The sequence below is a fragment of the Macaca thibetana genome, chromosome 13, assembly GCF_024542745.1.
Source record: "Macaca thibetana thibetana isolate TM-01 chromosome 13, ASM2454274v1, whole genome shotgun sequence".
In the NCBI taxonomy this organism is placed as follows: Eukaryota; Metazoa; Chordata; class Mammalia; order Primates; family Cercopithecidae; genus Macaca; species Macaca thibetana.
Genome location: NC_065590.1, coordinates 3171649 through 3186190, shown reverse-complemented (window position 1 = coordinate 3186190; position 14542 = coordinate 3171649). Strand labels below are relative to the sequence as shown.

General features: G+C 37.2%; 2 protein-coding genes across 3 annotated transcripts in view; one reads left to right on the top strand and one right to left on the bottom strand.

Moving 5' to 3' along the window:
- The window catches only part of MITD1 (microtubule interacting and trafficking domain containing 1), a 977552-nt gene that overhangs the window by 747182 nt on the left and 215828 nt on the right, over positions 1-14542 (top strand). The window lies entirely within an intron of this gene.
- The window catches only part of EIF5B (eukaryotic translation initiation factor 5B), a 63453-nt gene that overhangs the window by 27077 nt on the left and 21834 nt on the right, over positions 1-14542 (bottom strand). For both annotated transcript variants that reach the window (XM_050755039.1, XM_050755041.1), the window contains exons 2-9: positions 13491-13616; positions 13304-13388; positions 12037-12709; positions 9626-9843; positions 9088-9238; positions 4617-4715; positions 3724-3813; positions 1751-1825 (exon numbers count right to left, since the gene is read on the bottom strand). In XM_050755039.1, coding sequence (XP_050610996.1) covers positions 1751-1825; positions 3724-3813; positions 4617-4715; positions 9088-9238; positions 9626-9843; positions 12037-12709; positions 13304-13388; positions 13491-13616 — 1517 coding nt within the window. The remainder of the gene's footprint in view (positions 1-1750; positions 1826-3723; positions 3814-4616; positions 4716-9087; positions 9239-9625; positions 9844-12036; positions 12710-13303; positions 13389-13490; positions 13617-14542) is intronic.

Genomic DNA, 14542 nt, shown 5'->3' with positions numbered 1-14542 from the left:
GAAAAGTGCCTTCTCAAAGAGAGTTTGCTCCTCTTGCCCTTCCCTCCCTTCCACCATGTGAAGACACAACCATCCTTCCCTCTGGAGGATGCAGCACCAAGGTGCCATCTTGGAAGCAGAGAGCAGCCTTTACCAGACACCAGTGCTGGTGCCTTGATCTCGGGACTTCCCAGCCGCCAGAACTGTGAGGAATACATTTCTGTTCTTTAGTACTACCAAGTCTGTGGTATTTTGTTATAGCAGTACAAATGGACTAAAATGCTATTTACAGATACAGAAAGAGTAATAAAGAACAAAAAAGATCATGTAAATCAAAGCTCATGTACCTATATGAGTTTTAGGCAGACTTTTATATCAAAAGGCATTGTTAGAAATATATATATATATAAATGATAAAAGAGTCAATTCATTAGAAAGATACAAGATTGTATTCACCTAATGACATAGCATAAAAATACATAAAGCAAAAATTAACGGAACTTGGGAGAAACAGAAAATCTACAATCATGATTGGAGATTTTAAGACACTGGTCCCAGTAACAGAGAGAAAGAGCAGATCAGGAAAAAAAAAAAAGCAAAAACAAAAAAACCCTCAGAACGCTATAAAAGACTTGAACAAAATGATTAGCAGACTTGACCTAAATATAGAAACCAAGGCATCCAACTACTGCAGAATATGAATTCTTTCCAAATATGAAACACTTACAATAACTGACCATGCTAGGTTGTATAGCAATATTCAACATACTTCAAAGGATAGAATCATGTATGTTCTCTGATCACAATGAAGTAACAAAAGACAATGAGAAAATGCCCATTTTTGTAAATTAAGAAATATACTAGGCCGGGTGCGGTGGCTCACGCCTGCAATCCCAGGACTTTGGAAGACTGAAGTGGGCGGATCACCTGAGGTCGGGAGTTGGAGACCAGCCTGACCAACATGGAGAAACCCCGTCTCTACTAAAAATACAAAATTAGCCAGGTGTGGTGGTGCATGCTTGTAATCCCAGCTACTCCGGAGGCTGAGGCAAGAGAATAGTTTGAACCCGGGAGGCAGAGGTTGCTGTGAGACAAGATTGCGCCATTGCACTCCAGCCTGGGCAACAAGAGTGAAACTCCATCTCAAAAAAAAAAAAAAGAAATACACTAAATAAATCTTAGGTAAAATACATCAAAATGAAAATGAGAAAATATCAACATATCAGAACTTACAGAATTTGACTAAAGTCATGCTTAAAGAAAAATGTATACCTTTAAACACAAAGATGGGGGGAGTCTGAAAAAAATCAAAGGGCCAGATATCATTATCAGTAAGTTAGTAAAATTAACAGGAAATTAAATCTCAAAGTAGAGATTTTAGTAATAAAGAAGGGGAAATAATGACAAAAACGCTTACTCTCTATTCATACTTATCAGGAACTATAGTATTTATCCCTTCATTACCTTTTAGCAGTGCTTTTTGTAAGTCAGTTTTAGTAACAACCCTATTTGTAACATCATCACTCTGAAAAAATGCATTCTAAACCTTAGGCAGTTATCTTACAAATAACATTCTGAGGAACCACTCATTCACAAAACGAAGATCCACATGAGGACTTAGAAACCACGGCAAAGAAGAGAACACGAGACTGATCCCCATCCCCAGAAATGTTCATATGTCTTTCATAATCAAAAGACTATTCATTTAAATATGTATCATTCATTTCTAATAGCCACTGGATTTATCAGTGTGTGCTTATGAGGTATTCACCTTTTTCTGTCTCCTCGTCACTGGCCATAGCTTCCCAATCATCCAATCCAGCATCCTCAGTATCTTCTTCTTCTTCTGTAAGTAAAATTTGCATTTAAGACACAAAAATTATTTAGAAATATGAATTATTTAGAAAAAAATTATTTCTAAATAATTTAGAAAAAAGTAAAAAATTACAAAAATAATTTTTCAATTATGTAAAAAATATGTATGCAGCTATTATCTTTAGAACTCTTTTTAATATAGCTAGCATGTTACAATTTACTATTACTAAATGCTTCCATTTCCTACTACTGTCATCATATTAAACATAACCGATTTTCTATTCAAGCTAATTGTTTCATTAATTTAATCAATTTAAATGTTTCTTTAGATCTTGAAAAAGCTATATGAATGTACTCAGTTCTTGAAAACAAATGAAATTTCACATATGTCTTCTTTTTGATCATCCAACTCATGCTTTATGCAAGGAATTTATTATTTTGCTTTTAACCTTTACAGGTATTTAAATATAAATTCCAAAGTAGAAGGTACAAAAGTACCACCATCACTCCAGTTCAAAATAAGAATAGAATGCTGTGCTCATAACCCCAAAACAGCCAGAAAGCTAAATTCTGAATATTACTTAGATATTACAGACCTAATACTCTTCTTAACAAGAATGCTTTTCTTTACTGAAATCTAACCAGGCACAACTATTCTTAAATGAAAGGAAGATGAGGGGTAGGACAGGACATGCAGTACCTGGCTTCCCTGAAATAATCATTATTTACTAACAAGTCTGGGTAAATTATCTTGAGGAGGAAATAAGACTCAGAAACAGGTACCCAAAACATCCATCTAAATTAGCAATTCTTTCTGGTGTTAAAAATACGACCTAAAATAATGGACTGCTATTAAGCATATCAATCTGAATTTCTCTAATCTCGTCATATCAATGCTAGGCTGAGGTCTACCCAGGTGAAATGATCCTATTCGCTCAGAAGAGAAAAGAGAAAAAGGAAAGGAACTATCAATAATATAATTCACCAGTGTTAATCGGACTTAGTATTCTCTAAAGGCTTTTCCCATTCCTGATCCTATCTTTAAACGCTGGGGATTCTCTTGAATACCAAACATACATTTAGGCAGCCCCAGCTCTCCTATCAATATCTAGTCTTAAGAATTAGAACAGTGTTTTCTTTTTTTTTTTTTTTTTTAAGCCAGAGATTTTCCTCAACTCCTCAACACATACACAGATACCCCACAATGAGTAAGCTGAATTCTCTGATTATTGTAAATAGAAGTTGACCTTTAGGAAGGTCTAAAAATGCCAATTTTTATGGTTCTTAAAAAGTTCTAGTTAAAAATGCTTTGAATTTGCTTCTCAGGTATTAAATGAAGACCTTCAGGTCTTTTTTTGAGATTTCTGACTCATAAATAAAAACATCAGAGAAAATCCAAAACCTACTATTCTTTCTTTTTTTTTTGTTTTTTTTTTTTGTGCTCTGTCACCCAGGCTGGAGTGCAATGGCATGATCTCAGCTCATTGCAATGTCCCTGTAACCTCTGCCTCCCAGGTTCAAGCAATTCTCCTGCCTCAGCCTCCCGAGTAGCTGGGATTACAGGCACCCGCCACCACGCCTGGCTAATTTTTTGTATTTTCAGTAGAGACAGGGTTTCACCATGTTAGCCAGGATGGTCTTGATCTCCTGACCTCGTGATCCATCCGCCTCACCCTCCCAAAGTGTATCCTTTCTACAAAACATTTTATTAACACTGCTGGAAAGAATAAAACTGATGCAAGTCTCACTTGGGTACTTATTCAAAGTAGAAATGAAAAGAAATAGAAAAGAAAGAACTATGAAGAAAGAGAGCCATCCAGTCAGATACTTATTTGGTTCTCCCCAACTATTTATAATAACTAAGACAACGTATGACACATCAACACTATTTAATAAGAATTTAGTAATTAATCAGATAATGCTACCCACCTGGTTCAACAGGAGGTGGTGTCTCTTCCTTTTCTGGTACTCCTTGTTCCATAACTTCGACAGTAGCACATAATTCCATTGATTCAGACACTGAAAAAAGGGCAGAAACCAAGATAATGGTTTTTTCCCGATGTATAATTTCTGTTAAGATACTCCATTAAGTACTGAATAAAAAACAGTAGTGCAAATTTATCTATTTATTTATTTATTTATTTATTTATTTGATGGAGTCTCACTCTGTCACCTAGGCTGGAGTGCAATGGTACAATCTCAGCTCACTGCAACCTCTCGGGTTCAAGCAACTCTCCCTGCCTCGGCCTGCCAAGTAGCTGGGATTACAGGTGCCTGCCACTATGACAGGCTAATTTTTTTATTTTCAGTAGAGGCGGGGATTCACCATGTTGGCCAGGCTGGTCTTGGACTCCTGACCTCAGGTAATCCGCCCTCCTCAGCCTCCAACGTGCTGGGATTATAGGCGTGAACCACCGCGCCCAGCCTGTACAAACCTATTTCTCCAAGTTTAGAAAATGTTTAAATACAGTCATATGTTTTACAGGAAACTATTCTTTCTGCTCAATAAATAAAACACAAAAATCACAGAAGGCTAAGAAGGAAACCAAGAAAAGATAAGAATTGTAGTTTTACTTCTCAGAGTTAACAGTTACAATATTCATAGGGTAGAACTCAGATTTTTCAAAGTAAAATACTTTTTCCATTAGCCTGTCATTTGAATCAAGTGAGAATAATGGCATTAATAAGAAATAAGTTTAGAAAATAAGTTTCAATATGCATTTCAGATTTTTTCCTTTCTTCTTTACAGATACTGTTTTGAAGACTGTGGGGTAACAGCAAACAAAATAGTTCCTATGTTACAGGCTATTTTGTATACAAACCTTCTTTACTTTCTAGCTGCTGTGGTATTTTTTTCCTCTTTTTATCTTCATAAATTGGCCTCTTCTTTGGCAAAGAGTCTTTTGATGGCACTTCAACACCTGAGGGATAAAAATGAAAAACTTCAGGCTTATACTACTTACATGTCACCTGAGAAGTACTATTTAAAGAATAGCATTTCATTCACCACAGAGACACATACCCTAAAATATGAAAGGATATTCATGGAAAAACTTGTATCTTTTTTATATAAGGTATTTTAAAATTTACATACAGTAAAAATTATTTTTTTATACACAGTGAGAGTTTTGATACGTGCATCACCATCACAATGAAGATGCAGAAAAGCTCCATCGCTCCATCACCCTGTGCTGCTCCATGTAGTCAAACCCTCCTTACCTTCTTAGCCTCTGGTAACCACTGATAGGTTCTCCAACCAAAAGATTTGCTTTTTCTAAAATGTCACATGAATGGAATCTTAGTCTGGCCTCTATCATCACAATGGATTTGAGAACCACTCACTCTGTTGCACATGTCAATACTTCGTTTCTTTTTATTGTTGGGCAGCATTCCATCATATGGATATATCACAGTTTGCTTATCCATTCAACAGCTGAAGGACATTTGAATTGTTTCTGCTTTTTTGCAATTATGAATAAAGCAGGTATGAACATTTTCAGACAGGTTTTTGTGTGAACATTTCTATTGGGCAAATATTTTGTAGTGTGAAAGATGAAACATAACGTAAATATGACCTTAATTTTTATAAAGACACTGCCAGTTGTTTTCCAAAGTGGCTATACTACTTTGCTTTCCCACCAGTAATGCAGAAGAGTTTCGGCCGGGTGTGATGGCTCACGCCTGTAATCCCAGCACTTTGGGAAGCCAAGGTGGGTGGATCACCTGAGGTCAGGAGTTTGGGACCATCCTGGCCAACATGGTGAAATCCCATCTCTACTAAAAATACAAAAAATTATATTATAAAAAAAGATTATATTGTGGTGGCGGGTGCCTATAATCCCAGCTACTCGGGAGGCTCAGGCAGGAGAATCGCTTGAACCTGGGAGGCAGGGGTTGCAGTGAGCTGAGACTGCGCCATTACACTCCAGCCTGGGCAACAAGAGCGAAACTCTGTCTCAAAAAAAGAAAAAAAAAAAGAGTTTCAGCTGCTCTGAATGTGGTAAAGATAAGTGTCTCTTTTTTTAGAGCAGTCTTTTCAGACGTGTATAGCTTCTTGCTGAAAATGTCTGTTCAAACTTTTTGCACATTTTTAAATGAACTTACTGGTTTTCTTATAGTTGAATTCTGAGAGGTCTTTATATATTTTGGACATTAATTCTTTGTCAGATATCTGATTTGGAGGTACTGTCTTGGAATTCTCTCAACAGTGTCTTTTGCAGAGAAAAGTTTTGACTGGTCTTTCTCAAAATGTATCTTTTTTCCTTTTATGGTTCAGAGTCCTATCTAAGCACTCTGCCTAACACAAGATATCCTCCTATGTTTTCCTCTGAAAGTATTATTGTATATTTTACATTTAGATATAATACCCATTTGGGTTTTTTGTTTGTTTGTTTGTTTTGTTGAGACAGTCTCGCTCTGTCCCCAGGCTGGAGTGCAGTAGCGCAATCTCGGCTCACTGTAAGCTCCGCCTCCCGGCTTACGCCATTCTCCTGCCTCAGCCTCCAGAGTAGCTGGGACTACAGGCGCGTGCCACAGCACCCGGCTAACTTTGTTTTGTGTTTTTAGTAGACAGGGGGTTTCACCATGTTAGCCAGGATGGTCTGGATCTCCTGACCTCGTGATCCGCCCACCTTGGCCTCCCAAAGTGCTGGAATTACAGGCATGAGCCACAGCGCCCTGCCGGGTCAATTTTTATATAGTGGGGATTAAAACTAGTGTTCTGGATTTTTCTGCATACAGACGTCCAATTGTTCTAGTACCACTTGCTACAAATACTGTATTTTATCCACCGAATTACCTTTCACCTATATACTAACCGTGTATAGACTATCTGTCTATCTTTCTGGCAATATCACACTGTATTAATTCCTATAGCTTTATACTAAGTCTTGAAATCAGGTATTCTAAGTTTGTTCTCCTTTTTCAAACTTATTTTGGCCATTCTAACTCTCTGGTCTCTTCATATCCATTTTAGACTAGTTGACAGATAGCTACAAAATATCATGCTGTGATTTTGACTGGGATTGAACTGAATCTATAGATTACTGGATTACTGACACAGTCTCTCACTATGGGCAGAAGCCTTAGAATAAAGACAACAGAAATTGTATACCATGGGATTTTGAATGAAGTCACTAATAAAGGAAAATGACTAAAAATGTTATCTCTAAAGTAGGAATATATATGGATGTGTGCTGTGCATGTGCTGAAGAATGTCTAGAATGGTAAAACCATAGCTATGACTGATAAGACAAATACATTAAACAAACCAAAGACAGAGGATAAAGCCAGCTGAGAATGCAGAGATCATCACTTCGATTAAAGTTTTCCTTGCCTAGCAGCCTACACCTACTAAGATGAAAAGCACGGGCCTGAGGGGAAACTGTAGGCTGGATTACCTGAAGGGTGGTCCCAGTAACACCCTAGACTTAATCAACTGACTACTCCTCTAGTCATGGACTCTTAAATAAGCTGCTGTATTTGGAATCAACACCAAGACTTGTATGTGTTTAGACATTCCATTCACTTTGCAAACTGAGACACCACAATCAAGTTCTTGAAGAAGCTCTTTGCCTGAAATGAGTTTATTACAAATTATTGATAAAATACTCATATATATATATATGAGACTGTGCTTAGTAGTCACAGGCTAAAGGATGATTGAAAAGTTAACCTGCTGCACATTTCAGAGTAATTATATGAAAACACCGGCAGATGCCTACACTCTCTGAGAGTACATTTTCAGCTCAATGAATTAAGTTTTACAATACCTAGGTAATAAATGTAGTAAGCAGCAATCTTCCAAACATATGATGAAACAACACCGTAGGATCTTTTAACGAGATGACTCCTGTGAGTGGGCTGTGAGGGGGGACCTTGAATGTGAAGCTAAGGAATTTGGACTTTTATTAATAGACAATAGGGAACCAATAAGATGGTAAACACTGGACAACACTATGAAGAGGAAGAGACCAGGGTCAGAGATGCCACTTGAGAGATCATCTCTTACAAGCCTATGCTAAAGACTGATGCTAAAAGTCCATCATTTTACACTGTAATTTCCATAACTACAACTCTAACTGTTCCTTAAAACAGCATTTTTGAGACTGGCAAATTACTCCCTGCTTGGTCCCATCTCAATTTCTTCATGGGTGCTTTTAGCCTCTCCAATAGTCAACGATGAAATCTGATGTATGAATGCTAACTATATTCAAGTTCGTACCTAATTTCATTTAAAATTTTTAAAAAAGCTATATTCTCAGTTAAGAATAAAATTTTCTAAAATCTAAGTACTGGGTTTCTTCACATCTAATGCTCCTAGCTGAACATATGTGTAAGAAAAAGTGGCACAGATCAGCTTAAATTTCAGTTCTGTGGCCTTGGGTAGGCTGTTTACACTCTCTGAACCACCATTTCCTCATCTATATGATGGAAGTAAAAATAGCTATAAGAATTTTTATGAGGGAAAAATAGACAATGTCAAAGACATTGCAGCATCAGTTACACACCAAGCACACAAGCACACAATAAATGGTAGCTATTACTGTAATTACAGCATAAACACCAAAATGACTACAATCTAAAAATCTAGGGAATATAGGAACATGAAATTTAAGAGAGGCCCCAATATATTCTTCTCATTGGAGCAAAGACACTATTTTAAATTATCTTACCTTTCAAAAAAGTAATAAATTATATGCCCAGTTGTGATCTCTAAACACTATTCCCCTCTAAAAGGAACCAAAGCTGTTTGGATCAACAACTGATTCCAGGTCTCAGGCCATGCAAGATGAACCTGGGATATCCTGTTGTGTCAGAAAGTAAGGAAAAGGTAAAAAAAAATGGTCATGAATACTTTTTCACTGTGGTCATGTGGGTAAACTAATATGCTGTCCGAGAATCACTGTACTTCTTTTTTATTTTTTGGGATTCACTTTAAAACACACCAGGATAAAAAGTAGATGGAGAAGTACAAAACAAGAATGTCAAATGGTCCTGATTGTTGAAGCAGGCTGATAGGTACACAGGGACTCATTCTATTATTGTCACTATTCTTGTTTGTGGGAGAACTCAGACATACTATCATTTACATATACATTTGTATTCTTGTGTAGACGTCATCTTCCTAAACAATGAAATTACATCACCTATTCCTTACGTTTTACTGAACTTTTTCACAGATTTTCACAGGAACTGTCCTGATGCAAATTCCATTCTCCTTCTGTACATTAAGGGATATAACTGCATGTGCAGAGCTCTCTGACTGTTCAGTTAATGAAGAGTACCACTCACCCTGAGCTTGTAGGAGTTTAAGAGTAGCTTCGGCTCTGGCTCTGGCTTCTCTCTGGGATTTAGTTAAAAGTTTCCCTTCTTTTTTCAAGCGTTCTTTTCTTTCTTTTTCTTTTTGCTTTTTCCTTTCTCTTTTTTCTTGTTCCAATCGTTCCTATAAAAGAGTACATGTCAGACAAAACCTGTATTCATTTAACACACTATAAAATCCAAATGTAAACAATCCAAACTTCAAATAAATCTCGAGACACATGCAAAGTATGTTTGGAGATTCCAAATCAAAGTATTTTAAATGTTGTACATGATTATTAATTAATATCAGATTATTGGCAATGATACATAAGCAACTTATGTATCAAGCAATCTATTATTGAGAAAATAAAGATGTGCTGTACCTCATATTATTTGTATCAGAAAAATAATAAAACTGAATTACCATGCAACTATGAAATTCTCAGAATGAGAAGATTAAAGATATTTTACAGAGAATAGATTTTAAGTTAAACACAGGATCAGTGTTACCAACTTCATGAAAACATACCTCTTCTTTCCGCTTGGCTTCTAATTCTTCAAGCCGTTTTATACGTTCTTCCTCTTCTCTCTTCTGTCTTTCTTCTTCCTCTTTAAGCTTAGCCAGAGCTTCTTGCATAGCTTTAACAGTGGCTTTGCTAGGTCCTTTTTTCTTCTCTTTCTCTTTGTCTTCCTTTTCTCCTTTCTTTTTCTTCTTATCTTTCTTCTTTTTGTCTCCTTCATTGTCATCTACCAAAAAAGAATAAAGGCAAAGCATTGAAATGAAAAAACAATTCCCTGTGGTGATGATGAGCAAAACCCAACCATAATTTAAGGACCATAATGGGCCAAGGCTGATGCCAGCAGCAGGCTAAGTTCTCTAGGCATCAAGGCATCCTGAGCACTTCGGTAACTAGAATAGCTCAGAATAACTCACAGATGGCCTCCTGAGAAGTCTGCAATGCTGGTGTTGGTCTCAGACGTCCCGAGGAATACAGTAAGACAGAAGGATACTGTCAGCAGCAAAAGGGCAATCCTGTACTTAATGTATCTCTTAATCCATGGTACCTGAGTGGCTGGTATCCAACAGATGCCTATATGAAGTTCTAACAATCAGAATGAACTAACACCCACCTAAGTTCTGTAGCTAATTTCACTTCTACAAGATGGAGATAATGAGAATGATGTCTACTTTAGGGGGATATTAGTAGGATAAAATACAAAAATATAGGTAGTTATACACCCAGGACTCTAAAGAATTAAAAGCTATGAAGGCACTTTCATGGTGTTCCTACTCAAAGATACCCAGATAATAAAAATCTTAGCATTTAAGAAAGTTGCCGGGCACAGTGGCTCACGCCTGTAATCCCAACACTTTGGGAGGCTGAGGCATGTGGATCGCCTTGAGGTCAGGAGTTCGCGACCAGCCTGGCCAACATGACGAAACCCCATTTCTACTAAAAATACAAAAATTAGCTGGGCATGGTGGCGGGCACCTGTAATCCCAGCTACCTGGGAGGCTGAGACAGTTGAACCTGGGAAGAGGCGTTGCAGTGAGCTGAGATCGCGTCATTGCACTCCAGCCTGGGCAACAAGAGTGAAATTCCGTCAAAGAAAGAAAAGAAAGAAAAGAAAGAGAGAAAGAGAGAGAGAAAGAGAGAAAGAAAGAGACAGAGAGAGAGACAGAGAAAGAAAAGTTGTGTCATTTTTCCCATTAAAAGTTGTCCAGTCAAAAGAAAAACTACTATTTTTTTTGAAATGGAGTCTCACTCTGCCGCCCAGGCTGCAGTGCAGTGGCGCGATCTCTGCTCACTGCAAGCTCTGCCTCCTGGGTTCACGCCATTCTCCTGCCTCAGCCTCCCTAGTAGCTGGGACTGCAGGTGCCGCCACCTCGCCTGGCTAATTTTTGTATTTTTAGTAGAGACGGGGTTTCACCGTGTTAGCCAGGATGGTCTCGATCTCCTGACCCCATGATCCACCCACCTCAGCCTCCCAAAGTGCTGGGATTACAGGCGTGAGCCACTGCACCCGGCCGAAAAACTACTGTTTTAAGAATATAGTATGGCCATGCAAACCAACTGATCTTTAGCTATTTTCATTCTAAGTAAGAGGAAGAAATTAGCTAGAACTTTTATAATTGGTTGTTTTAAAAAAATGGCTCATTATTGCTTAAAAGACTAACTTTAGCATGTTGAGTTTTAAGTGCAGCAGAAAATATTAGCAACTTCATGAAAACATTTATTTGTGAATTTCATAAATTGAACTAGGTTTTTTTTTTTTTTTTTTTTTTGAGATGGAGTCTCGCTCTGTCGCCCAGGCTGGAGTGCAGTAGCCGGATCTCAGCTCACTGCAAGCTCTGCCTCCCGGGTTCACGCCATTCTCCTGCCTCAGCCTCCCGAGTAGCTGGGACTACAGGCGCCCGCCACCTCGCCCGGTTAGTTTTTTTGTATTTTTTTAGTAGAGACGGGGTTTCACCGTGTTAGCCAGGATGGTCTCGATCTCCTGACCTCGTGATCCGCCCGTCTCGGCCTCCCAAAGTGCTGGGATTACAGGCGTGAGCCACCGCGCCCGGCCCTTGAACTAGGTTTTTAAAGACAGGAAAGAATTCAAGTATTATCTGACACTGACTTATCAGAAAGAACAAATTTTTCATTAAATAACTTCTATAGTCTTCATCAACAGCAAAAAAAGAGTTTTCATAATGAAATTCTATAAAAATTCCAGTCTGTACAGAAATAATCTGAAAGATATTTATACTATATATGTAAAGGATTAACAATGCAAATCAAGTAAAATACTTAGATGTAATTTTTTAGATGGCTCCTTACAATAAAGTGCCTTTATACCCATGGACAAATAACAAAATGACCTTGGGGCATAATGATGACAACTTATACTGTGAATCAAAAGCCTGTTGCTCTTTCCTCTAAAGTATTAACCAACCTTCTGCAGCTGTGGGAGTCTCTGCTTTCTCTTCAGAGGCAGGGATTACTCCAGTATCAAGAGTCACTTTGGATTTGACAGTTTCTTCTTCAGATTTCCTTTGAGATTCCTTTTGTTTACTCAGATCCTTTTTACCTGTTTCTAACTCTTCTTTTTCTTTCAGCTTCCGCAGTTTCGCTTTTTCTTCATCTCGCTTTTTTCTCTCGCGCTCCTTCTTTTCTGCCTTCTTTTGGGCCACTGTCTTAATTTTGAAGGAGGAGTCATCATCTTCATTCCCACTCTCTATGTTAGGACCTGGCTTGTTTTTTTGATTTTTTTTCTGTCCTTTTCTAGATTGCAAAAACTCATCTGATTCATCACCACTTTCACCAGAAGAATTTACTCTTGAACGCTCTTTAACTTTTTTACTGTCATCCTCATCCTCTTCTGACCCATCCCACTTCTTATTTGATTTTTGAGCTTTCCCTTTAGCTTTTTTAGGAAGTTTGTTAAAATCATCATCATCATCACTCCCAGAGTACATTTCCACTTTTGGTTTTGCAGTCTTTTTTGATTTTGAATCTTTATCTTCCAATTCTTCGCTATCATTATCATCAAAACTCTGTTTTTTGCCCTTCTGTCCTTTCTTTTTTTTATCTTTTGAGGTGAATTCCTCTTCATTGTTTTCTGTTGGCTAAAAAATTTCCATTGTTAGAAAAGATTAACAGAATTACATTTGAGACCAGAGTCATGTGCTTCATTAACTAAACATTTTTTTTAAATCTCAAATGATTTCAAAATCTTTTTCAAAGTCTTTTTCATAGGAATATAAAATTCAAACAAGCACGAGAGGTTGGCCTTGGCCTCAGACACATCTCGCATTCATTGTAAATTTCAGAATCCAGGGCCTCTTGAAACAGGCACTAATCACCACTCCACATGTACTAACTTTACAAAGCTTAAGGGACAAGTTGAAAGAAGAAAAAATATTTATCATTTTCCCATTACTCTGAGGCTTATCCAAATTCGAAGGATGAAAAAGAAACAACAGAGAAAACTGAAGGTGGAGATGAGTGATTACATCATATCTCCAAATGTACCAATTTTATGAATAAACAATATACCACAAAATACTTTTACATTCCTATTTTTCCCTTTGGCATCAGATTTCACAGAAGCTTTTAAATAACATATTGTACACTGCTCAAAAGTTTCCAAATGTAACTCCCCAAACCAACATTAAGAAGAATACAATATGAAACAGGAATAGGTAACAAAGGTCTTTCACCTTCACTGCAACAGTTTCTCTGTCAGCTTTGATGCCTTGAGCTTCCAAAGACAATTCTTCCAGTTCTTTCAGGATATCATCTTCACTAGAAAAGGATTAAAATACATTGTGAAGCACTGGTATAGTTTTATTAAGGGAATTCAGTACCAAAACAAATAAAAATCAAATATATTTAAAATATACTTACTCAAAATCCTGCTTTTTTTTCTCTTTTTTCTTTTTCCCTTTTGACTTTTGAGGCTCCTGTTCTTTGGCAGCACCAGCTCCTTCTATTTCTGCAGCCAAGGCATCAAGATCAATGTCATCCTTGGCACTTAAATGAAGACAAAGACGTCCTAAATGTTACTCAAAAGTAAAATAATCATTCATTTACATAGAAAATTTTATCATTTTGACCTTTTTCATGCATTAGCAGCACACTGAGAAAAATCATTTGGCAAGTTCTTTCATAACAGCACAAGCTACCTCTACTTATGAGCCTCCCTACATCTGCTTCAATGAAGTTTCTGGATTACACTCAAATAAGGGAGAGTGATAATGAAAAGCTCCAAAGGTTTTTTGTGTGTCTGAATGAAGTTATTTATAAAATGGAGAGATCTTAAAACATAAAACAAGTCTTATTTCTCAACTATCAGTAACAACACCTAAATATTTGGACCCCTGTGCATTTTTACTTGGAATAGCAAAAATTTCAGAGTTGGAAGGAAGTTTAGAGATCAGTCATCTAGCCTGTAATCTCATTTTACCAATGGGGAAACTAAAATGCACAAGGACTGAATGTCCTGAGAAAAACATAACTACATATTCAAATCTAAATGAATTAGGAATGATTCACTAAATAAAATACTTAACCAAAAATCCAGAACTAAACCTGTTCGCATCTGGTTTCATTTCTGGATCCATCCAACAATGTCCTCACCTACCAACATTACTTGGAGTAAACCAAATTAAGTTCCAGCTAAAACCTACAGAAAATGAAGGCGGCCCAGTCTAAAATGTACAAGTAGCAAAGGTAGATGAATCCAAATGAATGGCACAGTAAGAAAACAACTCATGTAACGTGGCCTTTATAATGGACGCCTTGTAAAGAGATGCTTTATTTCAGCAAAGAAAAAATTTTTTTTTCTTTTTTTTTTTTTTTTTTTTTTGAGACAGAGTCTCACTCTGTCACCTAGGCTGGAGTGCAGTGGCGTGATCTTGGTTCACTGCAACCTCCACCTCCCAGGTTCAAGTGATTCT